This window comes from Engystomops pustulosus, chromosome 1 (assembly GCF_040894005.1).
Source record: "Engystomops pustulosus chromosome 1, aEngPut4.maternal, whole genome shotgun sequence".
Lineage (NCBI taxonomy): Eukaryota > Metazoa > Chordata > Amphibia > Anura > Leptodactylidae > Engystomops > Engystomops pustulosus.
The window spans coordinates 83,684,970-83,712,349 of record NC_092411.1 but is presented as its reverse complement, the minus strand read 5'-3'; the positions used below and the strand labels follow the sequence as shown (position 1 = coordinate 83,712,349).

The 27,380-nt window shown below is 39.3% G+C and overlaps 1 protein-coding gene across 8 annotated transcripts in view; it reads right to left on the bottom strand.

The window, feature by feature from the left end:
• The window catches only part of CIT (citron rho-interacting serine/threonine kinase), a 73,356-nt gene that overhangs the window by 18,633 nt on the left and 27,343 nt on the right, over positions 1–27,380 (bottom strand). For 5 of the 8 annotated variants that reach the window (XR_011854881.1, XM_072146441.1, XM_072146412.1 and 2 more), the window contains 17 exons: positions 27,227–27,370; positions 16,734–16,853; positions 16,350–16,520; positions 15,928–15,984; positions 15,092–15,145; positions 14,153–14,293; positions 11,886–12,011; positions 11,199–11,294; positions 9,959–10,075; positions 9,707–9,816; positions 9,454–9,628; positions 8,694–8,891; positions 8,550–8,603; positions 7,481–7,678; positions 5,407–5,600; positions 4,857–4,904; positions 204–339 (listed from right to left, as the gene is read on the bottom strand). Coding sequence is in view for 7 of the 8 variants with exons in the window: in XM_072146441.1 (XP_072002542.1) it covers positions 204–339; positions 4,857–4,904; positions 5,407–5,600; positions 7,481–7,678; positions 8,550–8,603; positions 8,694–8,891; positions 9,454–9,628; positions 9,707–9,816; positions 9,959–10,075; positions 11,199–11,294; positions 11,886–12,011; positions 14,153–14,293; positions 15,092–15,145; positions 15,928–15,984; positions 16,350–16,520; positions 16,734–16,853; positions 27,227–27,370 (2,139 nt within the window). In the remaining variant the exon portion in view is untranslated. The remainder of the gene's footprint in view (positions 1–203; positions 340–4,856; positions 4,905–5,406; positions 5,601–7,480; positions 7,679–8,549; positions 8,604–8,693; positions 8,892–9,453; positions 9,629–9,706; positions 9,817–9,958; positions 10,076–11,198; positions 11,295–11,885; positions 12,012–14,152; positions 14,294–15,091; positions 15,146–15,927; positions 15,985–16,349; positions 16,521–16,733; positions 16,854–27,226; positions 27,371–27,380) is intronic. The other 3 variants (XM_072146432.1, XM_072146450.1, XM_072146458.1) reach the window with 3 other exon arrangements.

Here is a 27,380-nt window from a genome sequence, read left to right as displayed (position 1 = left end):
TGGCCTTGGTTACTAGTGTGGCCCCTCAAATTTGAGCGGTGAGACCTTTATTGGCCCAGCTGGCCCCTGCTTTACAGGAATGTGGGACATGACTTACAATGGAAAATGAAAAACATTACCAAAGAGTCCTAATAAAATATATTCTACATAAAAACAAGATTTACAGTTGGTCATTATGGATGATTTATCCCGATTACACTGACCTTATCTGAGAGACTTTCTGTCTTGAGTTTTTGATCCTTGAGTGCTTGTTGAAGAGCCAAAATCTCTGCCTTGTGTTCCTTGACAGCTAGTTCCACCATTTGGCGAGATTCCGTACTGCGTTGATCAGCTCTCGCTCTGAAAATATCGATAAATAATACTACAAATAAATACACCAAAATTTCACTGCTGCTACTGTGTGAAAAGCCATTACTGAAAAGGGTGACCCAATCCAAAGCGAATCCAGTTCTTCATGTTCAGTAATGTTCATGACAAACAACAGATAAAGTAATGAAAATAATATCTACTCATAGCAGTGAAAAATGTATTTAACTATTAAAAAATATTTGTTGACCAAATACTAATATTTATGTAAATTGTGCTAAAACAGATTACTTTTGGGTTTAGATATACAGTCATATATTGTTAGCTGTACACCAAGTACGGTAATCTAAATGTTTAGTATAGCATTGCATGATGGCACCAACACCATCATAGAAAACAGAAGTATTGCACCTGCGCTATCCCAAAGTGTGAATCTAAAAGGGCCCTGTAGCAACCAAACAAAACAATGCTACACTTGCTACTATACACAAGTATGTAAAAAAAATGTTCAAGAAGAAGATGAACACGAGTACTGTATATGTATATATATGATCTAAATAACAGGTGAAACAATGCTTGTGTGATGAGTACCTGTGAGATGTGTCTAACCATCTCTTCAACGATGATTGAAAGGGACCAGAAGGTTTAGTGTTTGTTCTCAAATCTTCTGCCGTATCCACTTGGTTCCAGGGTGACTAGAGAACGCTGGTACAGAGATCCTTGACAATGTTTTTACGATCGGTGTGCGCGGAAACAACTCCGTCTAAATCCAAATGAACAAAAAGTGTGGTGACGTCACCTGTCTATGGAAAGCCGCAATGGGCTTTTCAGCCTTCTTCATCAGACAAACCGATCATTTAGATGATCAGTTTCCCTGATGAAAAAAGCAGAAGAACCTTCGAAACGCATAGGAATTTTTGCCCATTCCGTAGAAAGGTGAAGTCACCGGACTTTTTGTTAATTTGGATTTGTTGGAGTTGTTGACGCAGGCCGGGGCACACTCAGATCGTAATAACATTGTAGAGGATCTCTGTACCAGCGTTCTCTAGTAACCCTGGAACCAAGTGGATACAGCAGAAGAATTAAGAACAAACACCAAACCTTCTGGTCCCTTTCAATCGTCGTTGAGGAGGAGGTGGTTCGACGCATCTCACAGGTACTCATCACACAAGCATTGTTTCATCTGTTTTTTAGATAATTTATACACATATACAGGTACTACTACAGAGTTCGAATTCCTCTTCTTCACTCAACATTTTATTACATACTTTACTTGGTTGCAAGTGTAGTATTAATTTGTTTGTTTGTACAGAGCCCTTTTACATTTACACTTAGGGATAGCGCAGGTGCAATACTTATTTTTATTTGGTCACTGGATAGCACCAGCCGCTGCCCCCCCCCCCCACTTTTTAGGGACCACTCCTTGCACCATAGGATTTGGTTACTATATTATCATAGAAAACCTGTACTTTTGTCAGCACCTCTTTTTCCATGCATAATATAATATATATATCTATCTTACATATCTGTAATATATCAATTTGTAGAAAATCCTCAAAAGAGAACTGGCTCCATAATTTACATAGGATCTGCTTATTTAGAGTGCATGTATAAAATGGGACCCTCCGAAAAGTTATTGCATGGTCCGATTTTTAAATAGGATAAAATACAAGTGAATGGTGGTTTCTTTTATTACTATTCCAGGTTTTGGCAACAAAAACTGCATAAAAAATCTGTTTGTGGAAACCAAAATAACTATTATGAAAACAGAATCTGCCAGCAAAAGATTAAAAGTAATCTGTCAGCTTAATTTACCAGTACAAACAAATTATACTCGTATATAAGGCTCATTGCACACTGTCCTCAACAGAACCCTCTAAATGCATATTTATTCAGTTAAAAAATATGCTCTGGAGAGCCTCAAGACTCACCCTCTGTAATCCTGTCCTCAGCTCGGAACCACCCAATTTATTCTATGTCATGCCAGTGGCTGAAGTATCCATCTAGTGGGTATCACCAGGAGTATGAGCCATGTGCTGGCACATGTGCAGTACAGGTATCCTCATTGAATGATATGCATAAGAGTTGGCTTAGTTTGTTGTTGAGCATGTACCATATTGGTACCATATTGGTGGCATAGGTGTGACATGTAGTGAGAGGAGATTTACAGTCATCATTGGTGGATACGACTAAGTAGCAGAATTACAGAAGTGCAGCAAGAGATTTGTGGTGCCCAATAGATGTCCCTCTCCAAAGCACTACAATTTAGGCATTTTGGCTCAGAAGGAAATTGTGATTAGATTTTTCATCACTTCTGATATTTTCCTTATTTATACAAATTTATATAAAAGTATATTTATGAAAATATGCAATGAGCCCCACCTAAAGTATGAGTAGTTTGAGGATGTAAATTGTGCTGACAGATTCCCTTTAATGATTTATACTACACCAACAAAAATAAATAAATTAGGGAAGAAAATGGATAAAAAATGGTTAAACAGCTGGAAACTGAAAGGAAACGTGATGCATTAAAACATGAAATGGACAAATGGAAAAATCTGTCTTGTTCCATACCTTTTTTCTTTAAGATATTAAAGGAACACTCCAGCCAAAGCTAATTCATTGAATAATACACAGTGCAGGACTCATTTTAATTGTATTGCTAGAACCTTGGTACAATCTAAAGTCATGCACCTCCCTTTGTCCATGCCCTGGACAAAGTATAATTCAAAGAATCAGAGATGTGACTGAAGTTCAGATACAGCACGGGAATTGGTAATAAGCAAAGAGCAGTATTATAAATGATGTGTTCAGGAGGAAGTGCAAAAGCTTCTTAAAAGATGAAGATAAAGCTCCTTGCCCAGATGGCAAACATGTGGTTCCGGGAATTAGTTTTGGTTAGACATAACACAGTAACCAGTGTTTCTTATATATTTAAGCACTTGAGGTCTTAACAGATATTTAAGGGGTTGTCCAACAATTTAAGTTTTCTGTTACATCAAGAAAAACAACTTCTTAACATGAGCTATTCATCTAAATAGTGCATATTTGTCTACATATTGCTCTAACTTGCCTGTTGTGTTGCCCCCTAGTGGCTGTTCTCATTACAGCCGGCTCATGTATCAAGCACAATACACCGCTGCCCATGTAAAAGAGAGTGAGACTAAGCTACTGAGCAATATGACCCCATCAGCCCAGGATACATAAGATTAGGCATCTGAGAGGGAATCAAAAGAACACAGAGGAGCCAGAATAAGTATGTAATAGCAATGTATTACTTGTTGGTGAGCTAAATGCTATGTAGAGTGCATACTAATCTATATAGCAGACTGTGCCATAAGAGATGCCAAGTATAGCAGTGAGGCCTCCAATACCAGGCATAATAATGCAGTGCCTCATGACTGGTTTAAAAATATTGCATATGTAGTATCACTTCGCTTTCAAGGAAATCAGTGACATTTTAGAAAAAAATAAAACATATGTTTTCTCCGTGGCTTCAAAATTGGTATGTATGAAATGCAATGAGAAAAAAATTTGTGATGAAAATGGAATGTAAATTTTCGCAAAGCCTAAAATTTAGTTTGTGTTATATTTTGCACATAAACCTTGCCTATTATAAATGCTTATTCTTAGGGCTCCTGACGACTTTATAACATCATGTTAGTCCTCTGTGGGCTTCCCTTCAATCCTAACTAAGTTTTGAGCACCAAAAATAGAGGGAAAAGGTATCCCTGAAGAAGCAGATGTGAAATACGTGTTGGGTCTGGTCTGTCCGGGTTTGTACTTACTTGTATTACCTGTTGATTATGTATTACCTTTTGTTTAAAGGGCATCTACCACAAAGATACCAAGCACAATGGCATACTGGCGTATGTCCCCTCTGGTAGGATACACTCCTCTTTAAGTTTCTTATGCCTTTGTTTTTAAGAAAGAAAGCCCAGAGCCCCTCAAGCTCATTTACAAAATTTAAAAGTCTTTTGTTGTAAAAAACCAAGGCACAAGTATTTGCCAAAAGGATCTATAGGATAGGTCACTGATAGTTATAGGCTGCTGGAAAACTCCTTTAAATGACATCTACCACTAGAATGAAAGAATGTAAACCAAACACTGACATACTGGTATGTGCCCCTTATGGCAGGAGCCACTCTTCTTTTAGCTTCTTATGCCGTGTTTTTTACAAAAAAATAAGATTATGCATTTAAGCCTGAGGGGCTCCGAGCTCCTCCGGTGTTAATAGAGCCTGGATCCCCTTAGGCCAATTTCATCCTGGTGGTAGATGTCCTTTAAGTTTACATTTAAAGTAAAGATTTGGTTTGATGAACTGGATAGGATTTGAGTTGGCATCCAGTTTTAACTATTATTATTACTCTGTAATTCCTTGTCTAGCAATTGTCAATGCTAAAAATATCAATGTAAAGTATAGCAACAGTCATATATCTAAGGGTGTGTGTGCAATGGATTGCTCCAGAAATTGCAGAACTGGAAGCAGATGTAATATTGTAAAATCTGGTGCCCAAGTTGTGCGAGAAAAAGGAAAAAAAGACAAGTACCTATTCAGCCCAGAGCCTGTAAGATGTTGTCTCTCCGCTTGGCGCCAACTGCGGTACAGAGCAGGAGACACTGAATGTTACGAGCCAATAATAACCTCACAGTATTCATTATCACTTTCACTCCATCCAGCGAATGCTACTGGTGTATTATTGCGGACATTTCTCGGGATCATCAAAGGACGCCACCAACAAGAATCACTGGTCTAGACACACACAGATGTTAAGAAATCTCTTCCACTTAATCCACTTATTTGGACGGATAAAAGCGATGAATACAAGCATGCATGGAAAATGTTTCACATTAACCTCAGACGGCTGTCAAATAAGTCAAGAGGACTCTATGGCTAAGGCTACAGCTGCGATATACATATTATACCATGTTCTTATGTTTATATACATCAATAATAACATATGATGGGCACAACAGCATGTCAGCCATGGTTCAAACAAGGACCAGCACATTTTCAGCAGGCAATTCAAGATGCAAGTAGAAACTTAACCAGTGAAACCACATGTGTCTATACATATGGGAGAAATATGTGAACATTACCTTCCCTGCTTTTCAGTATCCAGAAGTCTTTGCACTTCTCGGAGTCTACACTCAAACTGCGTCTTCTCGTCTTCTAGTGAACTCCTCCAGCTCTCCCACTGTCGTTCCTTTTCTAGCAGCTCATCGTTCAGGGCCTCTAAATCCATTACCTGCTCCTCCAGCATTGTGCAAGTAGTTTTCAGAGCTTCCATCGTCTGTTATTATTAGTGAAAATGTGAAATGTGTAACAAATTGTATTTACTCATAGTCAAACATTTGCTTTAACCATCTCAGTCACAATTTTCACCACCGTGATTATGCAGGCGGTCCCCTATTTAAGGACACCTTACAGATGACCCCTAGTTACAGACGGACCCCTCTGCCCACTGTGCCCTCTGGTGAAGCTCTCTGAATGCTTTTCTTTAGTCCCAGACTGGAATGATCAGCTGTAAAGTGTCTGTAATGAAACTTTATTGATAATCCTTGGTACCATTACAACAAAAAATTTTGGAACTCATATTTCCATTGGGGCAAAAACATTTTTTGTCTGGATCTACAATCATAAAATATACAGTTTCGACTTACATACAAATGAAATTTGAGAACAAACTTATGGAACCTATTTTGTACGTAACCCGTGGACTGCCTGTATAGTGTAAAAAAAAATAAAAACAAGGTCGTCCCATGGGTGTTAATGGAGCCTGGGGGTAGATGTCCTTTAAAGTTATCTAGTTTAGAAAAATACTGGATGAACACACAGAACTGGTGAATGTCGTTTCCTTATACCATATTTGTGTGCAGTCACTAGAATGACTTCACCCAATCTGTGTTTGTGAAGGAAGAACATTAAACCACCCCAAATCGCACTGTATGAGCTCTGTCAGTGATTGCAAAAAACCCCCCAAAGTTTAATACTCACCTCGGTCTAGAGCTCTCTGCACCTGTGCAGTGCTACAAGTTGTGCACATGCACAAAGAAGTTAGGGTTCTGTGTCGGCTTCATTGAAGCTGCATGAGAGGTGGACAGATGTGCCCAGATGTGAGTCCGATATGTTTCATCGGACGCACAATGAGGTAAGTATAAACTTTTGTGTTCTTTAATGCGCCGCGGAAGAACTGGGCAAACCGACCACAGTTTACCTATAGTGTGTAACCAGCCTTAGGATGCGTTCACACATTACGTTTTGGTTACGTTTTCATTGCGATTTGGAGGTGATTTGCCTAATTATATTACGGTTTACATTTGTTAACACAATGTCAACATATGCATTAATGTAATGTTAACTGTAATGTAATTGGGCAAGTCACCTCTTCTCAGCTGTTGTAATGAGTTTAAAAAAAAAATGAAAACCAAAACGCAAAGTGTGAACACGACCTTAAAGGGGTATTCTTGTCTGGGCATTGAAGAAAATTTCCCATAAATGTAGCCATGCTGTCCCTTAGAAACTAGATTGTTGTCCTTGGATACGACTGTCAATGCTTTAGAAATTACACAAAGAAACAAACTCCTTTTGCATATGAAATGTCCGGGAGTTACTGTATGTCCCACTGCCGTCTTGTTGTAATGAACACTGAATCCAAGTGACCAGGCAGTGCTCAATAGCTCATGTGTGACCACCTCTGCCAGGGTGCAGGGTGGTCATATCTAAGACCAGTTGATTTGTTTCTAAGAGACAACATAGCTGTATTTACGGGAAATTATCCTCACACAGGTAATTTTTTTAATAACATGCATTTGAAGAAATGTGCATCTCCAGGTCGGAATACACCTTTAATTGAAAACTGGTAGTATGTAGGAACTGTAGAAGCAGCAGAAGTGACTTTTACCTAGGCCGTACTCACACATTGCATTTGAGTAGCATTTAGAGCTTCTCATGAATGCACATGCTTTTAGAACAAATTGCATGCATTCGGGAATGAGCAAGACATGTTTTGCCGGTAAATAATACAAAATACGTGAAGCTCGTTCTCAAACTGAATTCAGGCGCAGCTCCTTCCAGCTATTCAAATGCAACATGTGAATGCAGCTTTATACAATAAAAACCCAAACAATAAAAGGTACAACTTACTAAAGACTCAATTGAACAAAGCTCTACCTGTTTCTGACTGGTGAGCTGCATCTCCCGCTCAGTGATTTCTCTCCTCAGATGATCGACTTCACTACGGAGTTGTATTATTTCTTCTGTTGCTCCAGAAACCTCATTCAGCTGTTTGGTTAAATAAAAGTTTTGATTGTTCAGCTCGGCATTTTCTTCACTCATACGGTTCAGCTGATCTTCTAGGTCTGTGATAACCTGAACACAAAAAGTAATCAGAAAATATTTAGTTATGACCACTAAATAAGTATACAGATCTAGTCTACATGCACATGCAATTAATATTTTTGTGTAATTATTCTGGTTTTCCAGCTATTTTAAAATCATAATCCTTACTTAAAAGGGTTTTCCCACAAACCATGTTAGGTCCTATCCACCGGATAGGGCCTAACATGCTGATCGGTGGGGGTTTCAGTGATGAGGTCCCCACAAGATCACGAGGGGTTTTTCCGCGAACCAAGTTAGGTACATCTACCAATTATTTGACAGATTAATCCTTAACGCTGTTGGGAAGCTCCCAGCAGCTTGACTATATCTATGTTTATTAGGAGCTGTGGCCGCACATATATTGTTTATAAATTGAATTAATCTCTTGAAACACAATGGGGCACAAGTATCTTTTTTTTTTTGTATGTAACTTATTTTCTGTGTACCTATTTTACACTCTTTCTTTGGAAGGTATGTATCTTTAGCTCTGATTGCCTGTGATTCACGCTATATAATCTCTCTCTTTAGGCTTGACTCCATAGGCGAAGATTGTGCCGAGTTTAATGTTTAATTTTCACCCAATGTGCATGTCTTTCAATTGAGATATGTTCAAATAAACTAGACTTCCATTAGAAAAATAGTAATATATGAGATACAGATTTATCCATACCAGATCTCTATATTTCTTTTGTGTAATTTGTACTAAATAGAAGGCATCTGGCACTGGCCGCCTTCCTGGAGATGACAACTTTTCACAGCAGTTTGTGAGTAGTATATATGTACACAGTATATATGTACATTTTTACCACTACAATCTTGCAGTCATTAAAAGAGGTCAATATTCAATATGGCCAGAACTCACTGAACAGCTATCCCGCAAGGTATCGAACTTGCGCTGGATTTCATCTCTGTGTGACTGAAAAGTAAGAGAAAAATACATTTACTAAATAAAATGTAAAAAATTTTCAGAAATGAAAAGACTTGACATGTGGGAGGTTTTTTGTACCCGTAAGGCTTGTATTTCCTCCTCGGCTTCTGCAGTCGTGTCCTCCAGTTCAGTTTTTGCTTGGTGAAGCTGGTTTTCTAGAGCAGAACGCGCTGACTGTAAAGAGGCAATCTGGGATTCCCTTTCCTGTAAAGCCAGCTGCAGCTCTGTTAGCTGCCTCTTCAGCTCAAGCTTCTGCTCCTCGTGCTCCAGACTAATCTAGATTACAAAACATAAGTACCATCAATAGAATGTGGAAAGATCTATTTAAGCAAGGAAAATGGGACATATTTCTTAACTCCTTTGTTACCAAATTTCATACCAGATTTCATCCTTTAAAACAACACTTCCTAATGGTAATCTTTCATTCCACTTGATTCACTGATTTATACATTTATTTTCTGTCTTTTGCAACTTACATATGATCTGTATCTTTTATGTTTTATATTGAGAAAAAAAAAATACCAGATATAAGTATTTTCATTTGTGCTCACTAAAGCTATTGCCTAACGTTTTTTGTGACCGAACACTGGTTAGTTTAACACTTTATAGAATCAGGTTAGTTTGTTGCTAAAGGTGTCCCCTGTTGTTCCGAATTTTGGATAGAGAAACCACTAAAGTCAATGCAAAGTTGGCAAGGGTACACAACAGACGCAGCAAACACTAGCCCATTTTCAAAATGTTGGAGCAAACCCAACAGGGCACATACACTTTGAAATCTAGACATTGCTCATTTTGTTTCACCATAACACATGACTTCCATACTTATAGTCTTTATTACCTCTCGTAATCTCGTCTCTAGTTCCAATAATCGGTTTTTATCTGTGTGCTCCTGATTATTAATACGCTCCAATTGTTCTTCCAGCTTCTGGTTCTGGGCTTCTATTTTCCCAGCCTGTGTCTCTAGGTAAAATTTTTGCTGCCTCAGTTCCGATATCATCTCCTCCTGGGCTTTCCTAAAAGCACAATTGTATATTAAATCTGTAAAATACAACAAAGCATATCCACTATACAAGTGTATGTTTTATACTCACATATTCCTCTGAGTGAATAAGCTGCTATTTGCTGCTAGTTTATTAGCTTCAGACAGTTCTGCTAATCTCTGTTCCAAAGACTTGATCTTTGACTCCAACGCATTGATCAGCTGGAAGATTTAAGGTATCATAAATTACACATTTAGCATTAGCCAAGTGGTTGCTTGGAAACAACCGCTTAACATGATTAAGTCATTTCTCTCCAAACTTTATTGTAATAAAAGAAACAAAAATAATTTCTAGGACACTTACTGCTTTCTGTTCACTTAGTATTCGGTTCTTCTCACACATGTCCTCTTCATTTTTGACACGGAGCTGCTGAAGAGTTTCATTTTCCTCCACGTCCTTCTTAATTTGTGCTTCAAGGCTCTATTGAGATAGAAATACATAAAGTCAACTAACAATATATCCTTTTTCGGGGAACTTGCTATGAATGACCTATCTGTAGAATAGGTCAATGGCTGATATGTAGTATTGTGACGCCCAGCACCTCTACTCAACAGCTAAGAGCCAAAAGATGCAGTCTTTCCTTTACAACGCCCCCATAAATTTCCAGCTGGAAAGAGCAAAGGTTCAAGTGCATAAATTACAATAGATACAGATCTTTGCCCACAAATCTATACATCAATCTCCCTAGATCCCTTTAAAACAGGTAGTGTACAGATTGCATTTTTACTTTTACGCTGACAGGTTCCCTTTAAAAGCTTTATTCATTATATTAAAGTTGGGGTTGTTAGTTAAGTGGTTTAGCTGCCATAGGGATCCTAACATTGTAGGCCTAGGATTTACAGCTCCTCATATGCAATTGTTATGCCTACAGGGTTTGTCGTATTATGTGCCTCTTTCCCTCTCCTGATCATATGACAAATATACTTTGGATCGTCCATGGCATTTAACTTAGACCCTACAACAAAGCTTCTTATTTTTATATGGGTGCACACGGTATACTTTTTTATAATAACAAACTGAAGAAGTTTGATCTCTATCATGTCTCATCTTTTTTTCCTAGAATATCCCGTAGTCCTTCAAGACCAAATCTTTTGTTTTGTGTTTGTTATTTCTCATTGTTCTTTTCATATTTGTTTTATGTTGTTTATATATTCCTCGGTTTCGTTTTCTTTAAAAATTATTAATGAACGGAGATTAAACATAAAAGCATTGTTCAAAAAGCGGTATGGTTTTAAAGCTGCAAAGAACAGGAAGGTCCATCTACGGCTGTCTTTTTTACAAGAGGGGAGCAATGTAGTTTTATTACAAATTTGAGGCAACGTTTGGGTGATGGGGTGTGTTTTTCTGATGTATTTTCCTTGTATTTAGCTGAAGACAAGTTAATCATTTTTACTGCCTCTCTGTTACAGTCCAATGAATTTTCAATAAACTGGCCTCAGTGAGCTTGTGTCTATCTGGCAACACTGAAAAACTTGTCAGAACTTTGCTAAACAAAAACGTTAAAATAATGTCATGAGTGAATTAGGGAAAAAGGTAAATTTACTCTGGCTTTCTCCTCGTAGGCTTGCTCATTTTGTTTCAGACGGACATCCAAATGTTGGGCTCCTACTTGGGCCTCTCTGTATTTTTCTTCAAGTTCCTAGGTAAAAATAAATAAATTTTACATTTAACCTAAATTTAAATACTGGGGTAGAACACTAGAAAATTACAAAACTTGTATACAACAAAATTGTAAAGAAAAATCTACCATTGTAATGAAGTAGATCCTGAAGTAGATTTCTTATGGCTGCATCATCACTAAACTGTTTTTAATATTCTGTAGTATGCAGCCTTTATCCTAAAACACATAATTTTTTTAATATGCAAAATACCTGCCGAGGCTACTCGGGGCATAAAGTAGCCTCTGCAGAGCCACCCACATGGGCGTCGATGCCACTTGTGAACATGGAGGTACGGCGCAGTGGCAGTGGACCAGGAGCTTCTGCGCATGCACAGAGGACCACTAAAGCCAGTGGCGTGCCAGAAGCCACTGCAACTGTGTGGGCAAAGCCACCATATTCATATGCACAATGGACACACAGGGCTACTCAAAAGGGCTACTCAGGTGTACATACTAGGGAATATTAAAAACAGTCTAGTGATGATGCAGCCATGAGGTACTTCTGATTACTTCCCGATGGTAGATTTCCTTATTGCTTCTAACAGATTGCCTTTAAGGCTTTGAGCATACCATTATTTTTTCAGCCATCTGTTGAATTTGCTGAGATTTGGTCTGAATGTCTTCCTTTAGCTTGTTTTCTCTGCGTTCCACATTCTCCAGTCTTCGAACCTGGTTTTCTAAGGATTGACGTCTCTCCTGAAACCACACACCTTAACAAGTTTTGACAACTGTAGCTGTGCTTTCCTACTTGCTTCCAATCAGAGAAATAAAAAAATATATATATATTTCTGCCAACCAAGATATAAACACCAGGGCCCTCTAGCTCGGGCATTCCGGCTGCCACGATTCTTAATGTATAATTCCAGGGTAGGCCTCTGATGCAACCAATCGCTGGCCTTAGTAGTGATCGCTGCACACATGGCATGTTACTGCTGAGGTCAGTCATTCAAGTGTTGGATGCGTAAAGGTCACTGCTGGTGACTGGCTGAAGCAGTGAACTGCCCTTGAATGGCACGCCACAGAAAAATCAGCAGTAATAAGGCAGTCAGGATTGGTTTAATTTTATTTTTACACAGAGCATTACAGCAGCATTTTGTTTAGTAACATAAGATATTCTTTTATAGCGATTTTCCCTCTTGCATTTTACAGTGGGACTATATCCCATCCTAGTAAATTTCTGTTTATTATGATTTGTTGCTTAGAATTATTATAAATCAGAATTAGTTAAGAGTTAGGACCCCATTTGTCCCTAAGGTAGTATTTTTGAGAGTCTATAACTTAATCCTTGCAGTGCAACAACAGTAAGTAGTCCAATATATTCATGATTTTCACATTCTTCCCAGCCGCTGATCGGAAGATTTCTGTGCAATAAAACTTAACTGTCAATCAGCAGCTGTACAATATACATATCATGATAACATTACGTTTCCACTTCTGAGAACTCAGATCTTAATCTTTACAGGACATCATCAGTGAAAATTCATATACTGACTCCAGCCCAAGATCTACAGAGACAGAAATCCGTAAATCTAGAGAGGAGCAGACATCTCATTAAAAGGGTTTGTCCACAAAACAAGTTAGGCCCTTTCCACAGGAAAGGGCTTGACTTGCTGATCGGTGGGGGGGGGGTCTTGGAAATGAGACCCCCCAGACCCACCCTCTGAACCGGGATGTCTGTGGTACATCCGTCGGACCCCTCGTTGCCCCCTAAATAAGTGGAGCAGCCTGCCGTGCAGGTCTGCCCAGCCTCATTCATCTCTATGGAGCTGACAGAGATGAATGGGGCGGCACGGATATGCATGGACAGCTCCTCCGCTCATTTCGGGGAGGGAAGAGGGATCCGACAGAGGTACCTCGGACCGCATCAGACACCCTCATTCACTGAGAACCCCACTGATCAGTAAGTTATGCCCCTCAGAATAGGGCCTAATTTGTTTAGTGGGAAAACCCCATTAATTTAATTCCATATTCTATGCACGCTGCAAGAATTCTCAAAAAATTCAACAAACTTAAGAGACAGGAAATGGAAATCTGTGTATTTGTCACTATTTTATGCTGGCCTCACATGGACAACTTTTTCTTGTTCGTCTTTCTAAAGACAATAGACACTATGACGGAGATGTATCAGAAGTGTCTAAGGTAAAACTTTTCTAGTTGCCTATGAAAACCATTAACTTTTTGATTTTATAAATTTTACATTTATACAGGCTGTCCCCGACTTAAGAACACCCGACTTACAGACAACCCCTAGTTACAAACAGACCTCTGGATGTTGCTAATTTACTGTACCTTAGCCCCAGGATACACTGATAAGCTATAACAGTTATGCAATTAAGATTTATTATTAATCTTGGTTCTTATGACAATCCAAAAGGCTTAAAATCTGAATGTCACAGAGACATTTTTTGGCTAAGGCAACAATTATAAAATATACAGTTCTGACTTACATGCAAATTCAACTTAAGAACAAACCTGTAGAACCTATCTTGTACGTAACCAGGGGACTGCCTGTTTACAGCTGTGGGAAAATTAAAGCCGTGGTTTGATTGGTTGCCATGGGCAACTAGAACAGCTCTGCTCTCAGACACTTCTGATAAATCTCCCCCTATGACTGCACATCTTTACATGTCTGAAATATCTAATTCAAATGTTATTTTTAGCATATTTCAAAGAACAAGTAGCAAGATAAGAGGGTAAACGAGCAGGTTACATCTCTGCTTAGTGTAGATCGATGACGGATGAGCTTAGGCTCCCAAGAAAGAAAACCGTATGTATCTGTTTTTTTAGAAAGTGTGGGAAACAAAAGGTTAAAAAAAACCTTTAGACAAAGAACCCACCTCAGCTTCAACCAATTTCTTCTTTATTCCATCATTAGAATCCTCTCGGTTCTGAAGCTTTTCCAACTCCACTTCTGCTCTTTCTTTTGCCTGTCGAATGTTTTGGAGTAATTCAGTAGCTTCAGAACTGGCCTTCACTGCCTAAAGATATAGGAAATATAGACTGAAGGAATTACACATTTCATGGCTCGCAATTTATCCTTAACCAACTTGGGTGAGCTCCGCTATCGAAGTGCTCTCGCATTGCACAAATGGATAGAGGTAAAAAGGTACTTTAGTGGTGTAAAAGCTGGTGACAGTGTTCATTAAAAATAATTACCTTGCCTTTCACTAGTTTCATCCTCATAAAAATTAAAGCTCATAACATAATATGGACACGCCATCATTTGTGGTTTTAAAGTAGGGATCATTTAACAGGCTTAGATAATAAAGTTGCCATTTCAAATAGACCCAATATGAAAAATATATAAAATATCATAAAGAAAAAGAAAAAAAAAAAAAGACATGAAGTTATATACTGTTTCACAAGGGTCTGCACACGGAAACAAAATTTGCATAAATCAATAGTAAAAGTGAATACAAGAAATTGTGTAAACGATGTTATATAAAATGTGTTGCAAACTGAAATTGCTCCTTAATCCTGCTGGCAGAAGCTTACTAACTGGTCAGATTGCAAAGAGGTCAAGGGAAAGGGGAACAGATGCATCAACAAATCAACAAGGGGTAGGAGTCACAACAGCTAGGTAAACTGTTTTGGCAGCGATTTATAGATGGACTGCAGAAAACACTAAATACACCTTACCTATACACACTGTACATATTGGTTAGGGACACTTTAAAAGTTCCTATCTATCCAACTGCTGTTAATTTGTACCCACAATCCTTCTGGTAATGAGTGGTAGCATGCCGTAATTACTGGATATTAAACACACCACTTACTTTAGTAAGTTTCTCCTGCAGCTCCTGAATTTTATTCTGTTGCTCAGCATTGATCTGGTGATAAAGAAGAAAACAGCAAATTAGTAACTTAACTGAGGCAGAGAATGCTATTAATAGGTTGAATGAAGGCATGGCACTGAAACTATGGAGAGCAAATGACCCGTGTGACTTCAGACTGATGTTTTCTTCAGTGAAAATAGAAGGAAACAGTTTGAGATCAACCTCCCCAGCGACTAATACTAGGTGTCTAGATCAAGGAAGAGAAGATAGACTGAGGATGTCTACCTTCTCTGATGAAATCTATTCCTACAAGCATAATCCAAGTAATGTGACAGGGTGAAATTGTGCATTTATAACGTAAGTTACCTTTATGTCATATTGTATGTTTATTAAACATTCAATGGAATATTGATCAGCTGCAGAATCGTGGAATATTTTATATAAACATAACATGCATGGAGTAAATAAAGGGGCCAAGTGTACATGTGTTCACTCCCCTGCATTTGGATAGAAACAATATTCTTCTATAATGCACTTACATAGAGTCAGTAGAATGCAGGAGGCATATTGCTTATAGAAATCACAAACCTCAGAGCACAAAAGGAAAATGGAGAATTAAAATAGAAACCAAGAACGTCCCAATGTCTCAATTCTAACCACTAAACAAGTATGCAGTGGCTGCTTTGATGTCTCGCTTGAAAAGAAGATGCCAAATATCTAAGGCCTAAATCAAAAGTTAAATCTTCAGTATGAAGTAGATGCCTAAACAAAACACCAGTAATATAGATGTAACATGTAACAGGGGTGAAAGATAACTGATATAACAAAACATTTACCTTCTCAAGTTTAGAATGCAACTCTCCAACTTCACTTTTACCATGATCTTTAGCCTGCTAAGATAAAGATCAAGCCATAATCAATGTCATTGTCTGTCTAATATTTACAAAAAAGCAAAAGCTCTAGTAATATGGAAACAGGGTTATGAATATATGAATATGGGACATAATACATTTAGGTTGAAACAAACATCAGTTGCATATAACAAATCAGTATGTGGAGCGGTAGTGCACGTTTGTGATCACTCTATGGATGTCATTGTAGCGGTCAGACACCACATTTGGAATCTATTCTGTGGATAGGCGAGAATTGCTTTTTTCAAATACTCTCAAAAACTATAACTGTAATGGAAAGACCAACCTCACTACCATTGAACTGACTATATAATAAGCTGAAGGACACAAATGGCGAGCTGGATTACCTTCTGAAGTTTCTGCTGACAATCTGTCGCTTTGCGCTTAAATTCTTCTGCTGCTAATCGGGATTCTTTCAGTTCTGCCTCATATAAGTCACTACGTCTTCGAGCAGCTGAGAGGTCTTCTTCTAACTGTTGCATCATCATCTTCATCTCCTCCAGCTGGGCTTGAAATTCCTAAAAGAGAATGTCAGAAACCAGGGAAAAAAAATCTATTAATTTTTGTTGGACCACTTGTTACATTGTTAAATGATCAGTGATGGACTTAATAAATTCATATTAGAACTAAAAAAATGAATACGTTTCAAAAGGGTTCACACATCAAGGCCACAGTAGGTTCCGCCATCCAGAAGGCTTCCAAACTAATTAGCACAATCGGACAGAACATACCTGCTCCTTAATATCCTGAAGCTTCCGGCTCTGTTCTCGGATATCATGAAGAAGCTGCAGAGCCTTGTCATCCTCCTGGGAGACCTCCATCCGGGCCTGCTCTAGGCTGCGTTTTAAACTCTGCAACATGGAACGTTTTTAAATGTATAAAATATTGGATTAGTAATGTGGAGATGCAAAAGCAACAATGTTTATATAGATCTCATAGCTACATTAGAAAACTAATGGAAAAAGAGAAACTTTGGAAGTATACTGGATTTGACAAAATCCATCAAGAGTTTTTTTTTTGTCCAAGGCTGTAATACCTGTGAATTATGCTTCCCCCTCTTCCTCCATATTGGGAAATTACACAAACCACACAACAATTATTATTTCATTCTTCTTTTATCAATAAAAGACTGGGTGGATGTATCCAGTTATATTTTATGTGACTATGTAACGCCAGAAAACCTTTCCTGTTTTCTTCAGTAAACAAAACACAGCTTGTGACACTAATCTCCCCCCTGTACAGACCATGTAAAGGGAGTTTACCATCTCCGCCAAGCATTATAACTGCAAGTAGCATGTTTTAATAAAGTTATGTGGGAAATCACATTACATTTTTCTATTTCTGTCCATTATGCCATTTTCAAGATATTCCCATTTTAATCGGTATGCTAATGAGACTGTTGGTGCAACCAGGGCATCCTCAGCACCCAGTGCACTGCTATTCCCATCTAAATTATATCCCTCTTCTTTTAGTGTCACTCACCCCTCTCACAAAACAAATATCCTGCTTAGATTATGAAAATAGTAGTTGTCCAGGAAGGAATAAGACATGACCGGGGTAAACCAACTGCTTCATTAGCATACAGATTAAAATGGGAATTTCTCAGAAACAACACAATGGACAGAATTAATAAAATGATTTTTTTTAAATAATATTTTTAAAATCTGTACAACATACTGGCAACATAATAATAATTGGGGAGGTGGTAGACTTTCTTTAAGCACTGATGAAAAAATTGCATTAAGGTAGCCATGAGTACTAGCGATCAACTTTGTAAAAAGCGGAAAAGCAGAGAAGGAAACCAGAAAATTACCAATTATTAAATTGGGTGATGCACGCAGCTCAGGGTCCTGGTGTGTAGGATCCAAAGTCCAATATAGAAAGGAAAAGGCCACAGCATCCAATATGATGAAAAAGTGCAATGTTTCGATTCACCATGAATCTTTGTCAAGCATGCTTTTTCATCATATTGGATGCTGTGGCCTTTTCCTTCCAATTTTATAAAGTGCCAGATACTCTAGTCTAGGGATATCTTTACATTGTAGGATACAGATTTTAGTGTGTTCATCAAAAGTGTGAAAATTGGGCAAGCAACAAAATATCTAAACGGGCACTCTCAAATACGTTTATAGCATATACCAAAAATGGTTGGTATACCAACTTCTGGCACCCTCAATATTATGCTGAGAATTACTCTAGTGGGCATATTATTAGGACTACAATATATATTAATTATATATTAAGGTCATCAACATAAGATCAATGTTTAAAGTGACCACAAAGTTCAAATGAGAACTGCAGTCTCTTCACTGTATGAAAAAACAGCGCCACACACTGTATAGCAAGTGGAATTGCATCAAAGTCCCATTCATTTTAAAGTGGCTGGGCTGCAGCCTGGCCATGTAACACCACTGGCCTGGACACCCGTCCCAGCTCTAAGAACTGATCAGCAACATCTAATGATTAGAACCAGCTAAAGTAGTAGTATGACAGCTAAACAGTACTTAACATTATACAACACTATAAAACTCTCTCACCTCTTCCACTTATAGATAAGGAAATTCTATTTACAGAAATTCTCTAATATATACCTATTAGGTGAATCACTCCTTCACAAGTGGGAGTAATGCAGGGGAAAATCAGATTTCCTGTGGCTGTGCTCCCAAGTCCTGTCAACAGAATACAAGCGTCGCTTATGCCTCCTGCATTCTGCCAAAGGAGAGAAGAGAGCAGATTCAACTAATGGGCATCAGGACTGCTGGACTATCAGGTCTTCAATCATACCCTACATAGTAATGGATGGAGGGAAAGGTACATTCTACTTTATTTGTTTATTCAATAGTGCTCCCACAGACCTCCGCGGTTGGTTGGCCTATCACTCACCATGCGGTGTCCTGTGTCAGTGACTGATAACACTGCTATTGGGGCGGGACTATATATCTCTATGATGCAAGGAGCCCCGGCTTCTCCGCTAAACAGCAGCGCTCAACTGATACTTTGATAACAATTGATGCAAACAGATGGCAAAAATGGGGAGCAAGGCAGAGGCTTTCCCCACAGCCTCTGCCTTGCTCCCATTTTTGCCATCCGTTTGCATATTTCTACCTCGCTTACCATATCTATTTGGATTAGGTTGCAGGCTATATCAGGTGACTACATTCATTGTGCCATTACTTGCATTGTTATTTGGTATATTGTTTGTATTGTTGCATTTTTATGCTTTCTAGGTATACCCTTGTTGCACACTTAGGCTGTGGGGTATCAGGGATTCAGGTCCACTGAATGCCTCTGGGCCCTGTGTTGCATTGCTACAGCTTTTGGTGTAATTTAGATGTTTTTATCTTTTCCCATGTATTGTAAGTGATAATATTTGTTTAATAAAATGGATTTTCTACTTTTCTAAGTCCATATACGCATCCTCTGTTCTCTTGTTTTGTTCAAAATTAATTCATAACTTGCATTTCCCAAATGTCTGCTTTACGTTGGCATAGCTTTTTAAGTATCCACTCATTTTTTTAGAATGCTATGAGGCTTAGAATTTGGGGGGGGATTTTTCCGATTTTCTAGAAAATCGCAAAAACCTAAATTTAGAGGCACCTGCTCAGCTTTCAAGTTACTTAGAGGCCTATATAATAGTAAAACCCTATTATTCCCCCTTTAAGAAAACAACACTGCTCAATGTATGAAAAAAACATTTTTAAGAAGTTTGTTAACCCATTAGGTTTTTTTTATACGGCTTAAAACAAAATAGACGTGCAATTTAAAATTGTAATTTTTTTCGGACAATGCATTTATTTTGGCCGAAAATTAAAGTGGACCTGTCACCCATAAAAAAGGCACTAGGAGCGGCTTACTTTGGTAAGCCGCTCCTAGTGCTAGCTTATTTTTAGCAGTGATAAACTGCCGCGCAGTACAATAGGAACACCGGAACACCCGACCATGTTCAAACTGGTCCGGCATATTTATGAGGGGGCGGGACTAGGAGGGGATGACTGCCGAATGAAGTCACCACTGCCCTATGGAGTGGGCGGGGCTGTCCGGGGGAGAAGCAGCGCCTCGGACCGCCCCCTCATGTATACGCCCGGATGCTTTGAGTGCAGTACGGCAGTTTATCGGAGGGTTCTGATAAAGATAGCAGTTTATCACTGCTAATAATGGGCTAGCTCTAGGAGCTGCTTACTTTAGTAAGTTCACCATACCATAAAAATAATATGTTCTTTTTATTCTATGGGTCACCACAATTACAGCAATTTCTGATTTATATTTTTTTTATTTATTCCCAATTTTACTGAATAAAAACATATTTGGAGAACATTTGGTTAAGGGCTTATTTTTAAGAGAACAGTTGTTCTTTTTAGCGGTCTTATTTTGGGACGTGTAACATTTTTTTGATCAGTTTTTTCCCCGTACAGACGTCCAAGTGGGCGTAGGGGTTAATTGAGTCTGTGGACAGTTGACCATCTACAGGTGACTATATAAGACAGCTGTCTGTAGTGCAGGTAACCAGGGGGATTAGGGGCACCTAACTGGGCGGTAAGAGCCAGAAATCTTTATGGTTAATAGGGGACCAAATACTTACGGTATATAAATTTGTTTGCATTTTGCAGTGGGAAATAATGTGATTTTATTTTTTTATGATTTATCTCTTAATGTTAAAATGAACCTACCCTAAAAATTATAGACTGTTCATGTCTCTGTCAGTGGGTTAACTTACAAAATCAAAACAGGTTCAAATAATTATTTCCTTCAATGTATCTTCTGAACCCTGGTATGTGGTAACCAGGGGCGTCGCTAGGTCAAAAGAACCGGGGCCCGTGCCCGGATTTTTTGACCTGTGCCCCGAATGTCCTGGTGTCCGGGCACATTTCCCTACTCTCATCGCTATCTACGTCCTCAGGACGTAGATAGCGATGAGCAGTGAAGAGCGGATGAACGGAGCCGGCGTTACTGATGAGCACTGTGGTGGTAAAGGAGCCGCCTATTCTCCACTACAGGGAGCAGGAGACGCGATCACCCAGCGTCTCCTGCTGCAAGCAGCTCATTAAAGCTGCCGGGAGCAGGAGACGCCGGGTGATGACGTCACCGCTCCTCAGCGCTGCAGTGAACGGAGAGCAGCCATGGGAGACACAGAGGTGAGTAGCAGTGTTTATTTTTTTTAATTATGCAAGGTGGAGGGGGCACATTGGGGACCATATGGTGTCTATGGGGAACATTACATTACAGGAGGCTTTGGGGGACAGTAAATCCACTATAAAGACATTGCGGAGGGGTGCTGTGGAGGACATTACAGGGTGTTTTGGAGACATAACTAAGGGCTGTGAAGACTTTGGGGTGCGGGGGCTGTTAGGGACATTACTGAGAGCTGTGGGGAACCTAACAAGGGGCTTTGGAGACATTACAGGGGGCTGTGAAGACTTTGGGAGGGCTGTAGGCAACATTACAGAGGGCTTTGGGAACATTATTGAGGGGATATTGGAGAGATTACTGGGGGCTGTGGGGGACATTGGGGCTGTCCGGGCATTAGGGGGCTGTGTTGAGAACATTATAGAGGACTTTAGGAACATTACTGGGGGGCTGTGAAGACATTGGGGACAGTGGAGGACATTAGAGGGCTTTGGGAACATTACTGGGGGGCTGTGAAGACATTGGGGGGCTGTTGGAGACATTACTGGGTGCTGTGGGGGACTTCTTAGTGGAGCTGTGGGAGTCATTACAGGGGACTGTGGGGGACATCGGGGGCTGTAACGGCATTGGGCCGAGGGGAGTTCTTAGCTAGGGATGTGGGGAACATTACAGGGGGCTCTGGGGAACTTTTTATTGGGGGCTGTGTGGACATTACTTAGTGTAGGTTTAAGGTGAGGGGATTCTTTATGTGCGCATGATTAGGCAGGACATTATTTTGTTTAGGGCCACGTTCAGAGCTAATTAGCGGGGGCCACAGTTATTAAGTGTAAATTGCATTCTTACTTGTTAGTTCAAGATTAGGGAACATTATTAAGTAGGTGGCACACTGAGGGGGTGTAATGCAAATGATGTGGCCTTATACTGTGGTGGGGCAGTAATTGTCAGCTTTATTGTGTGTAAACCAGAATATATGTGTATAATATATACAGGGTGACGTACAAAATAGATTCTGTAGGTCTGTTCTTAAGTTGAACTTGTATGTAAGTCGGAACTGTATATTTTATAATTGTAACCCCAGACAGAATGAGTAGGGGAGTGTTCTTGAGTAGGGGACCACCTGTATATAGGTTTTATGGCTTTATAGCCTCCTGGCACTGGAGGTAACAGGTAGGGATTTCTCCTGTGTTTTATGTAGCTGTATGTGTTGTGTACGGGAGTGGGCATTACTGAAAGTGTTATGTATACACGTTGGGGCCCGTGCCCCGGATGTTTTACCACCCTAGCAACGCCCCTGGTGGTAACACAGTTCTTTGGTACTGGATGAATAAAAAATTAGATTTTTACATACAGCTCCCCATTCCTGACTGTAACTTTAAACATGGATATCTCTGGTTCTGTGACACTTAGAAGCACAATCCTGATGCAATATTAAAGGAATTCAGAAGTTATAACCATTTGAAGTGCCCTACACCCACAGCCTGTCTACTGAAAGCAGAATGGAGAAATACAGAAAGTATGATCAAATAGTTTCCATTGAATGAACCTCAGCAGAGTATACAAATCAATCTGACGCTGCTGTAAATGACACAACATATTGAGCAAAAACTTACAATAATGATCAAACAGGCATAATGCATGAATGCTGTATAGTGGTATACAATGGGCCAGATTTGGCCATCCGACAAAACACATTCTCCCCTAGAAACAGCAGTGTGCATACCATGATTTTTATGTCAGGGCTACAAAAGTCATTAAATAACAAAAAAAATTATGTTCACTAGTTTTCTGCACAGTAAATGGAAAGCCCCTTTAGTAAGATCTGGTCATTACAGTACCATTATTACTGTATAACAAGAAATGCAAGCAGAAAATTCCAAGTGTCATGCAAGTTACCAGGCTTGTCATTCAGTCTGAAGTCTTTATCATCAAGTCAACTTTATATTTTCCGGTTTTATATAAATGTATTGTATTTATTTTCTATGGATTTTAATGGAATAAAGCTACAAAAAAAAGCCAGTTTAACTATGAAAACTCTTTGGCAATGTGCACACTAATCTCTATGGAGACAGGTGGGGCGGGGGCAGAACAAAGGCTCCTGATGACAGGTTCCCTTTAAAAAAAAAAAATTTTTTGGAGCTGCGCTCAACCTACAGCGGGGCCTCCCGCGCTCCACAGCTCCCCAAGCGCCACAACGGTCATAAAAACCGTATTCACACCACTGCAAGCCCAGCAATCCATGCCTGAAGAAGCTCTGATGTTATAAGACCGAAATGTCGCATTAATTTTGGATTGCCGATTCACTATAATAAAATATGCAAATCAAGTATCACAGGAGTGCCATGTTTTTTTCAAGACTAGTTACAACATACACAGAGGTAGGGTTACACAGCTCTCCGGCCTCCAGGGCTGCTAATTAACACTATCTACAGATTTTTATGGTAAAGATGGCTTTAAGAGTCCCTTTAATAAATTCCCCTGAAGAGCTTATCCACCACCCATCTATGCAGGGCTTAACAGAGGGAAGTCCCTTCCTGATATAAAGAGTTTCTCTCAATTATTTCTAGTCTATAACCCACTGAAGTGCCAGCTTACATATTAGCGCTACGCAGCGCTAAGGGTGTCCAGTGAGTCACGGCAGCTAAGTGTCCTCCCATCTGTTCAGACAGGACTGCACATGGTAAAAAGGTCAGAAACGGCACTACTTTTTTACATATACTGTGATATTGGTTCATACAATGTTTTTGAAAGGTTAGTTACATGTTAAGCCATTTTGTATTGGTTCAGTGCGATGGTATCTGCTAGCAAAATCCTCAAAAATTCCGTGATACACGGCTGAGTGTTCAGGGCATGCTCTGTGCAGTGGGGGATGTGAAATCATCTACATTCAGCAGAGGATGCAGTGATGGTGTTTTTTATAGAGGTATCCTCTTCTATTATAATCCTATATGTGTTGTATGTGATGTAAATGAGAAAAATATTTATACATACTGTGCTTAACATAACAACTTAGTTTAAAAAAGGGCCATTTTCCTTTACTAATGGAAAGCAAATCACTCCGAATAACTACTTTTCCTTCTTTCTCTGTATCTTCCCACTGGAAGCCCAAATATGAATTTTACATCATTAATTAGTAGGTTTGGCACCCAGAGCCATTCCAGCAAATATCACCAATCCTGGACAACACCTTTAATCTAATGGATAAGATTTGAAAAAAATGCCATTAGAATATCAAATTCAACAACTTACAGAGCTATGGAAAAACCTCCAAATTTACTTTACCCTTGTTATACAAAATGTGTAATTAACCCAAAGGAACAGATTGCAACATTTTATCTCCATCTTTTAGACTTGCTGTTATTCCTTTAGATTCATACAATAGTTCAGTAATGGACTAGGGTGCCTAGGGCCCAACCCTGAAATTAGTTCTGGAGACTGGGGACCCTGAGCCTAGTTAGAAAATTCCTTAACCTGCACCGACCTGCATTTTTCTCAGAGGCAGTCCAATGGAGTCCTATTAGTTGTGTTTGGAGATGTACAGCCTTTGATGCTCCACTGGAGGATTCTGGGATACTAAGAAATCACAGAGAGGCAACACTCCAAAAAACTAATAATTTTGTGTTCTCTCCACACCCGAGGCCTGTACCCCAACATGGGACTAGATGCCCTTTTTCATTGTGCTGATCCACTATTTTTTTACTGAGGGATCTTGAGAAATATGCTGGAGGCTGCCTTACAAGGTAGTCAAGAGGCAATGTTTTCCTTACTACACCTTGGAAATGTATTTGCATACTTCCCAGAATCCCCTGGTGGAGCATCAGCTGTAAGTCTCCACAAGACGGGGCCTTAAATGGCAAAGTCTCCCTAAGTAGCTTTCTTACTTCCCGGATATTGTATGATTTTCTCATTCTGCATTCTGCATGTATAATTGTTTTATAAATAGAAAAATGGTTTTAAACGTTTAGGTATCCTTTAATAAACATAATGAAACAGAAAACTACAAATGTCTAGAATATCTATCTAATATAGTTTTTCATTTATTTTAAGTGAAGCCCCCCAGTTCAAAAATCCCTTCTAGTGTGATCCTAAGATCCATGTGCATGCGCTACCTTCCAGGACAATACAACAGTATTCAGTCTCATCCCTGTCACTTCCGTGTACTGCACGAAGATAGTGACAGGTTAAGATGCGAAAGGAGACGTAAATTTAGTCACAGGACGCCCCTTGTCCCCAGTACCAGGGAATGCTAGTAATGAGATAACATAATGAAGAAGCATGTACAGATTTGTCATGGACACTTAAGATCACATGATCCTCCATCTCCCACCATTTTAGGAGAAATAGCAGTTGATGAATTAAAATGCATTTCTAAACCAGGGGGCTGTATTTCATGAAAGCAATACTAAACATTTAATAGATGTGTATTGGTAAATTACCCAATATCCTACCCTACACATCACAAAACTAAGGTAAAATGGGCAACCCCTTTATTATCTACCACCACATGTTAACTGAAAAACTTTTTTAACTCAATGAGAATCAGGAACCCCTTATGGAGGATGGGGTGATTAGAAGTCCATGGAGGCTGCTGTGATTTCATGAGATCAGATACATACATGGGAGTAGAAATAAGTGAGGACACGGCCCCTTAGACTCAGGATCTGGCTGTATGCCAAGTAAGATAACAAAGTTGATTTTATATGGATGTGAGGGAAAACTATTTTTAGCCAAAAGAAGGGTAGCATGTTACTGGCTGTATTTGTGAAAAATGTGGTGACATGTTCTCCTTAAAGGAAATCTAACACTTAAAACAGAACATTGTAAACCAAGCACACTCACATTAAGCAGAGTGCATGCTGATGCAGGAGCTTCTCTTCATTACCCATAAAACAATGTGAATTCTGCAAAAATCGTCTTTTTAATTTATGCAAATTAGCTTGTGTGCACGTCACGCATTGCTGCTCTTGTAATAATTTAAATGTAATATATAATTGTATATTCTGCTACCTCTCTTGGATTTTTCAGTTCCCGAAACCCAGTAACGTCAGTTCCTTAGAGCCACATGACATGCTCCCTAACTGCCCTCACACAACAGGCCCTGAGATCCGAGTGACATCACTGGGAACAGCTAAATCCAAGAGAGGGGTTGGGATATAAAATTAGGAGGCATGAATGAATTATTAGCAGAGAGTCGGGTGCCCTCTGGGACACGCACAGGAGCACCTGGCACTAATTTGCATAAATTAAAAAGACAATTTTTGAAAAATTTTGATCGTTTTATGAATAATGAAATGAAGTCCCTGGATCGGCATACACTCAGCTAAATGTGAGTGCGCTTGGTTTACAACATGCTTTTCTAAGTGGTAGATTTTATTTAAAGGTTGACTTTCGGATTCGCAATTTGCTTAGCAGATGGGGACATCCAAACTAGGGCAAATGCTGGGAGGCCCACATAAGGCTGTAGATAAGAAAACCTTTTGGGTGAGGGGGGCCTGTATCAAATAATCCATCAGAGGTGAGGGGAGCATTATGTAAAATAACCATGAGGGGGCTGTACATAGAATAACCAATAACTGTTAGTTTCTGAATTTTTAATGCCGCCTTGAGAGTTCACTGCAAAGGGGTCTACTGAGGCTCTGTCGTCCAGGGGCTCACTGAAACTTGGAGCTGACCCTGATCCAAACACACATAGAGCTGCAAAGAAACTCATCTTCATGGATACCAAAAGAATACATTGTATAAATTAAAAGATCCTGCTGAAGGCATGGATGTACATATCCACCAGGGCACCTAGGGATCTTCAGGAAGAATGGCAATCATGTAAATAATGTTTCATTTACATGAGATAGATTCTCTATGAATTGTTGGCACAAAAGATATATCAGTGAAGGAACCTTAGTGAAAACCTCACAGGTATATCTGGAATATCAGACACCTGTAGTCACCATTCTTGAATCCAAATCAGTAACTGGAAAGTCAATTTAAAGACATCCATAACTATGGTTCGCTTGTTAATACCCCAACTCACACTCTTACATATGTCAAATTGAACAAGCAATAGACAGCATGCTATTCATTAAGGGCAGGAGGATCTGATGCTCACGCTGCATTCTGTGATGTAGGTTGCCAGGTCTTGTTCCAGGAGAGATCTCTGCGTTTCAGATGCTTTTAATTCTACTTCTTTTTGGCTGAGTACAGCCTCCACCTCAGACACCCGACGATGAAGTCGAGTCATTTCTTGCTCCATCTGTAACATA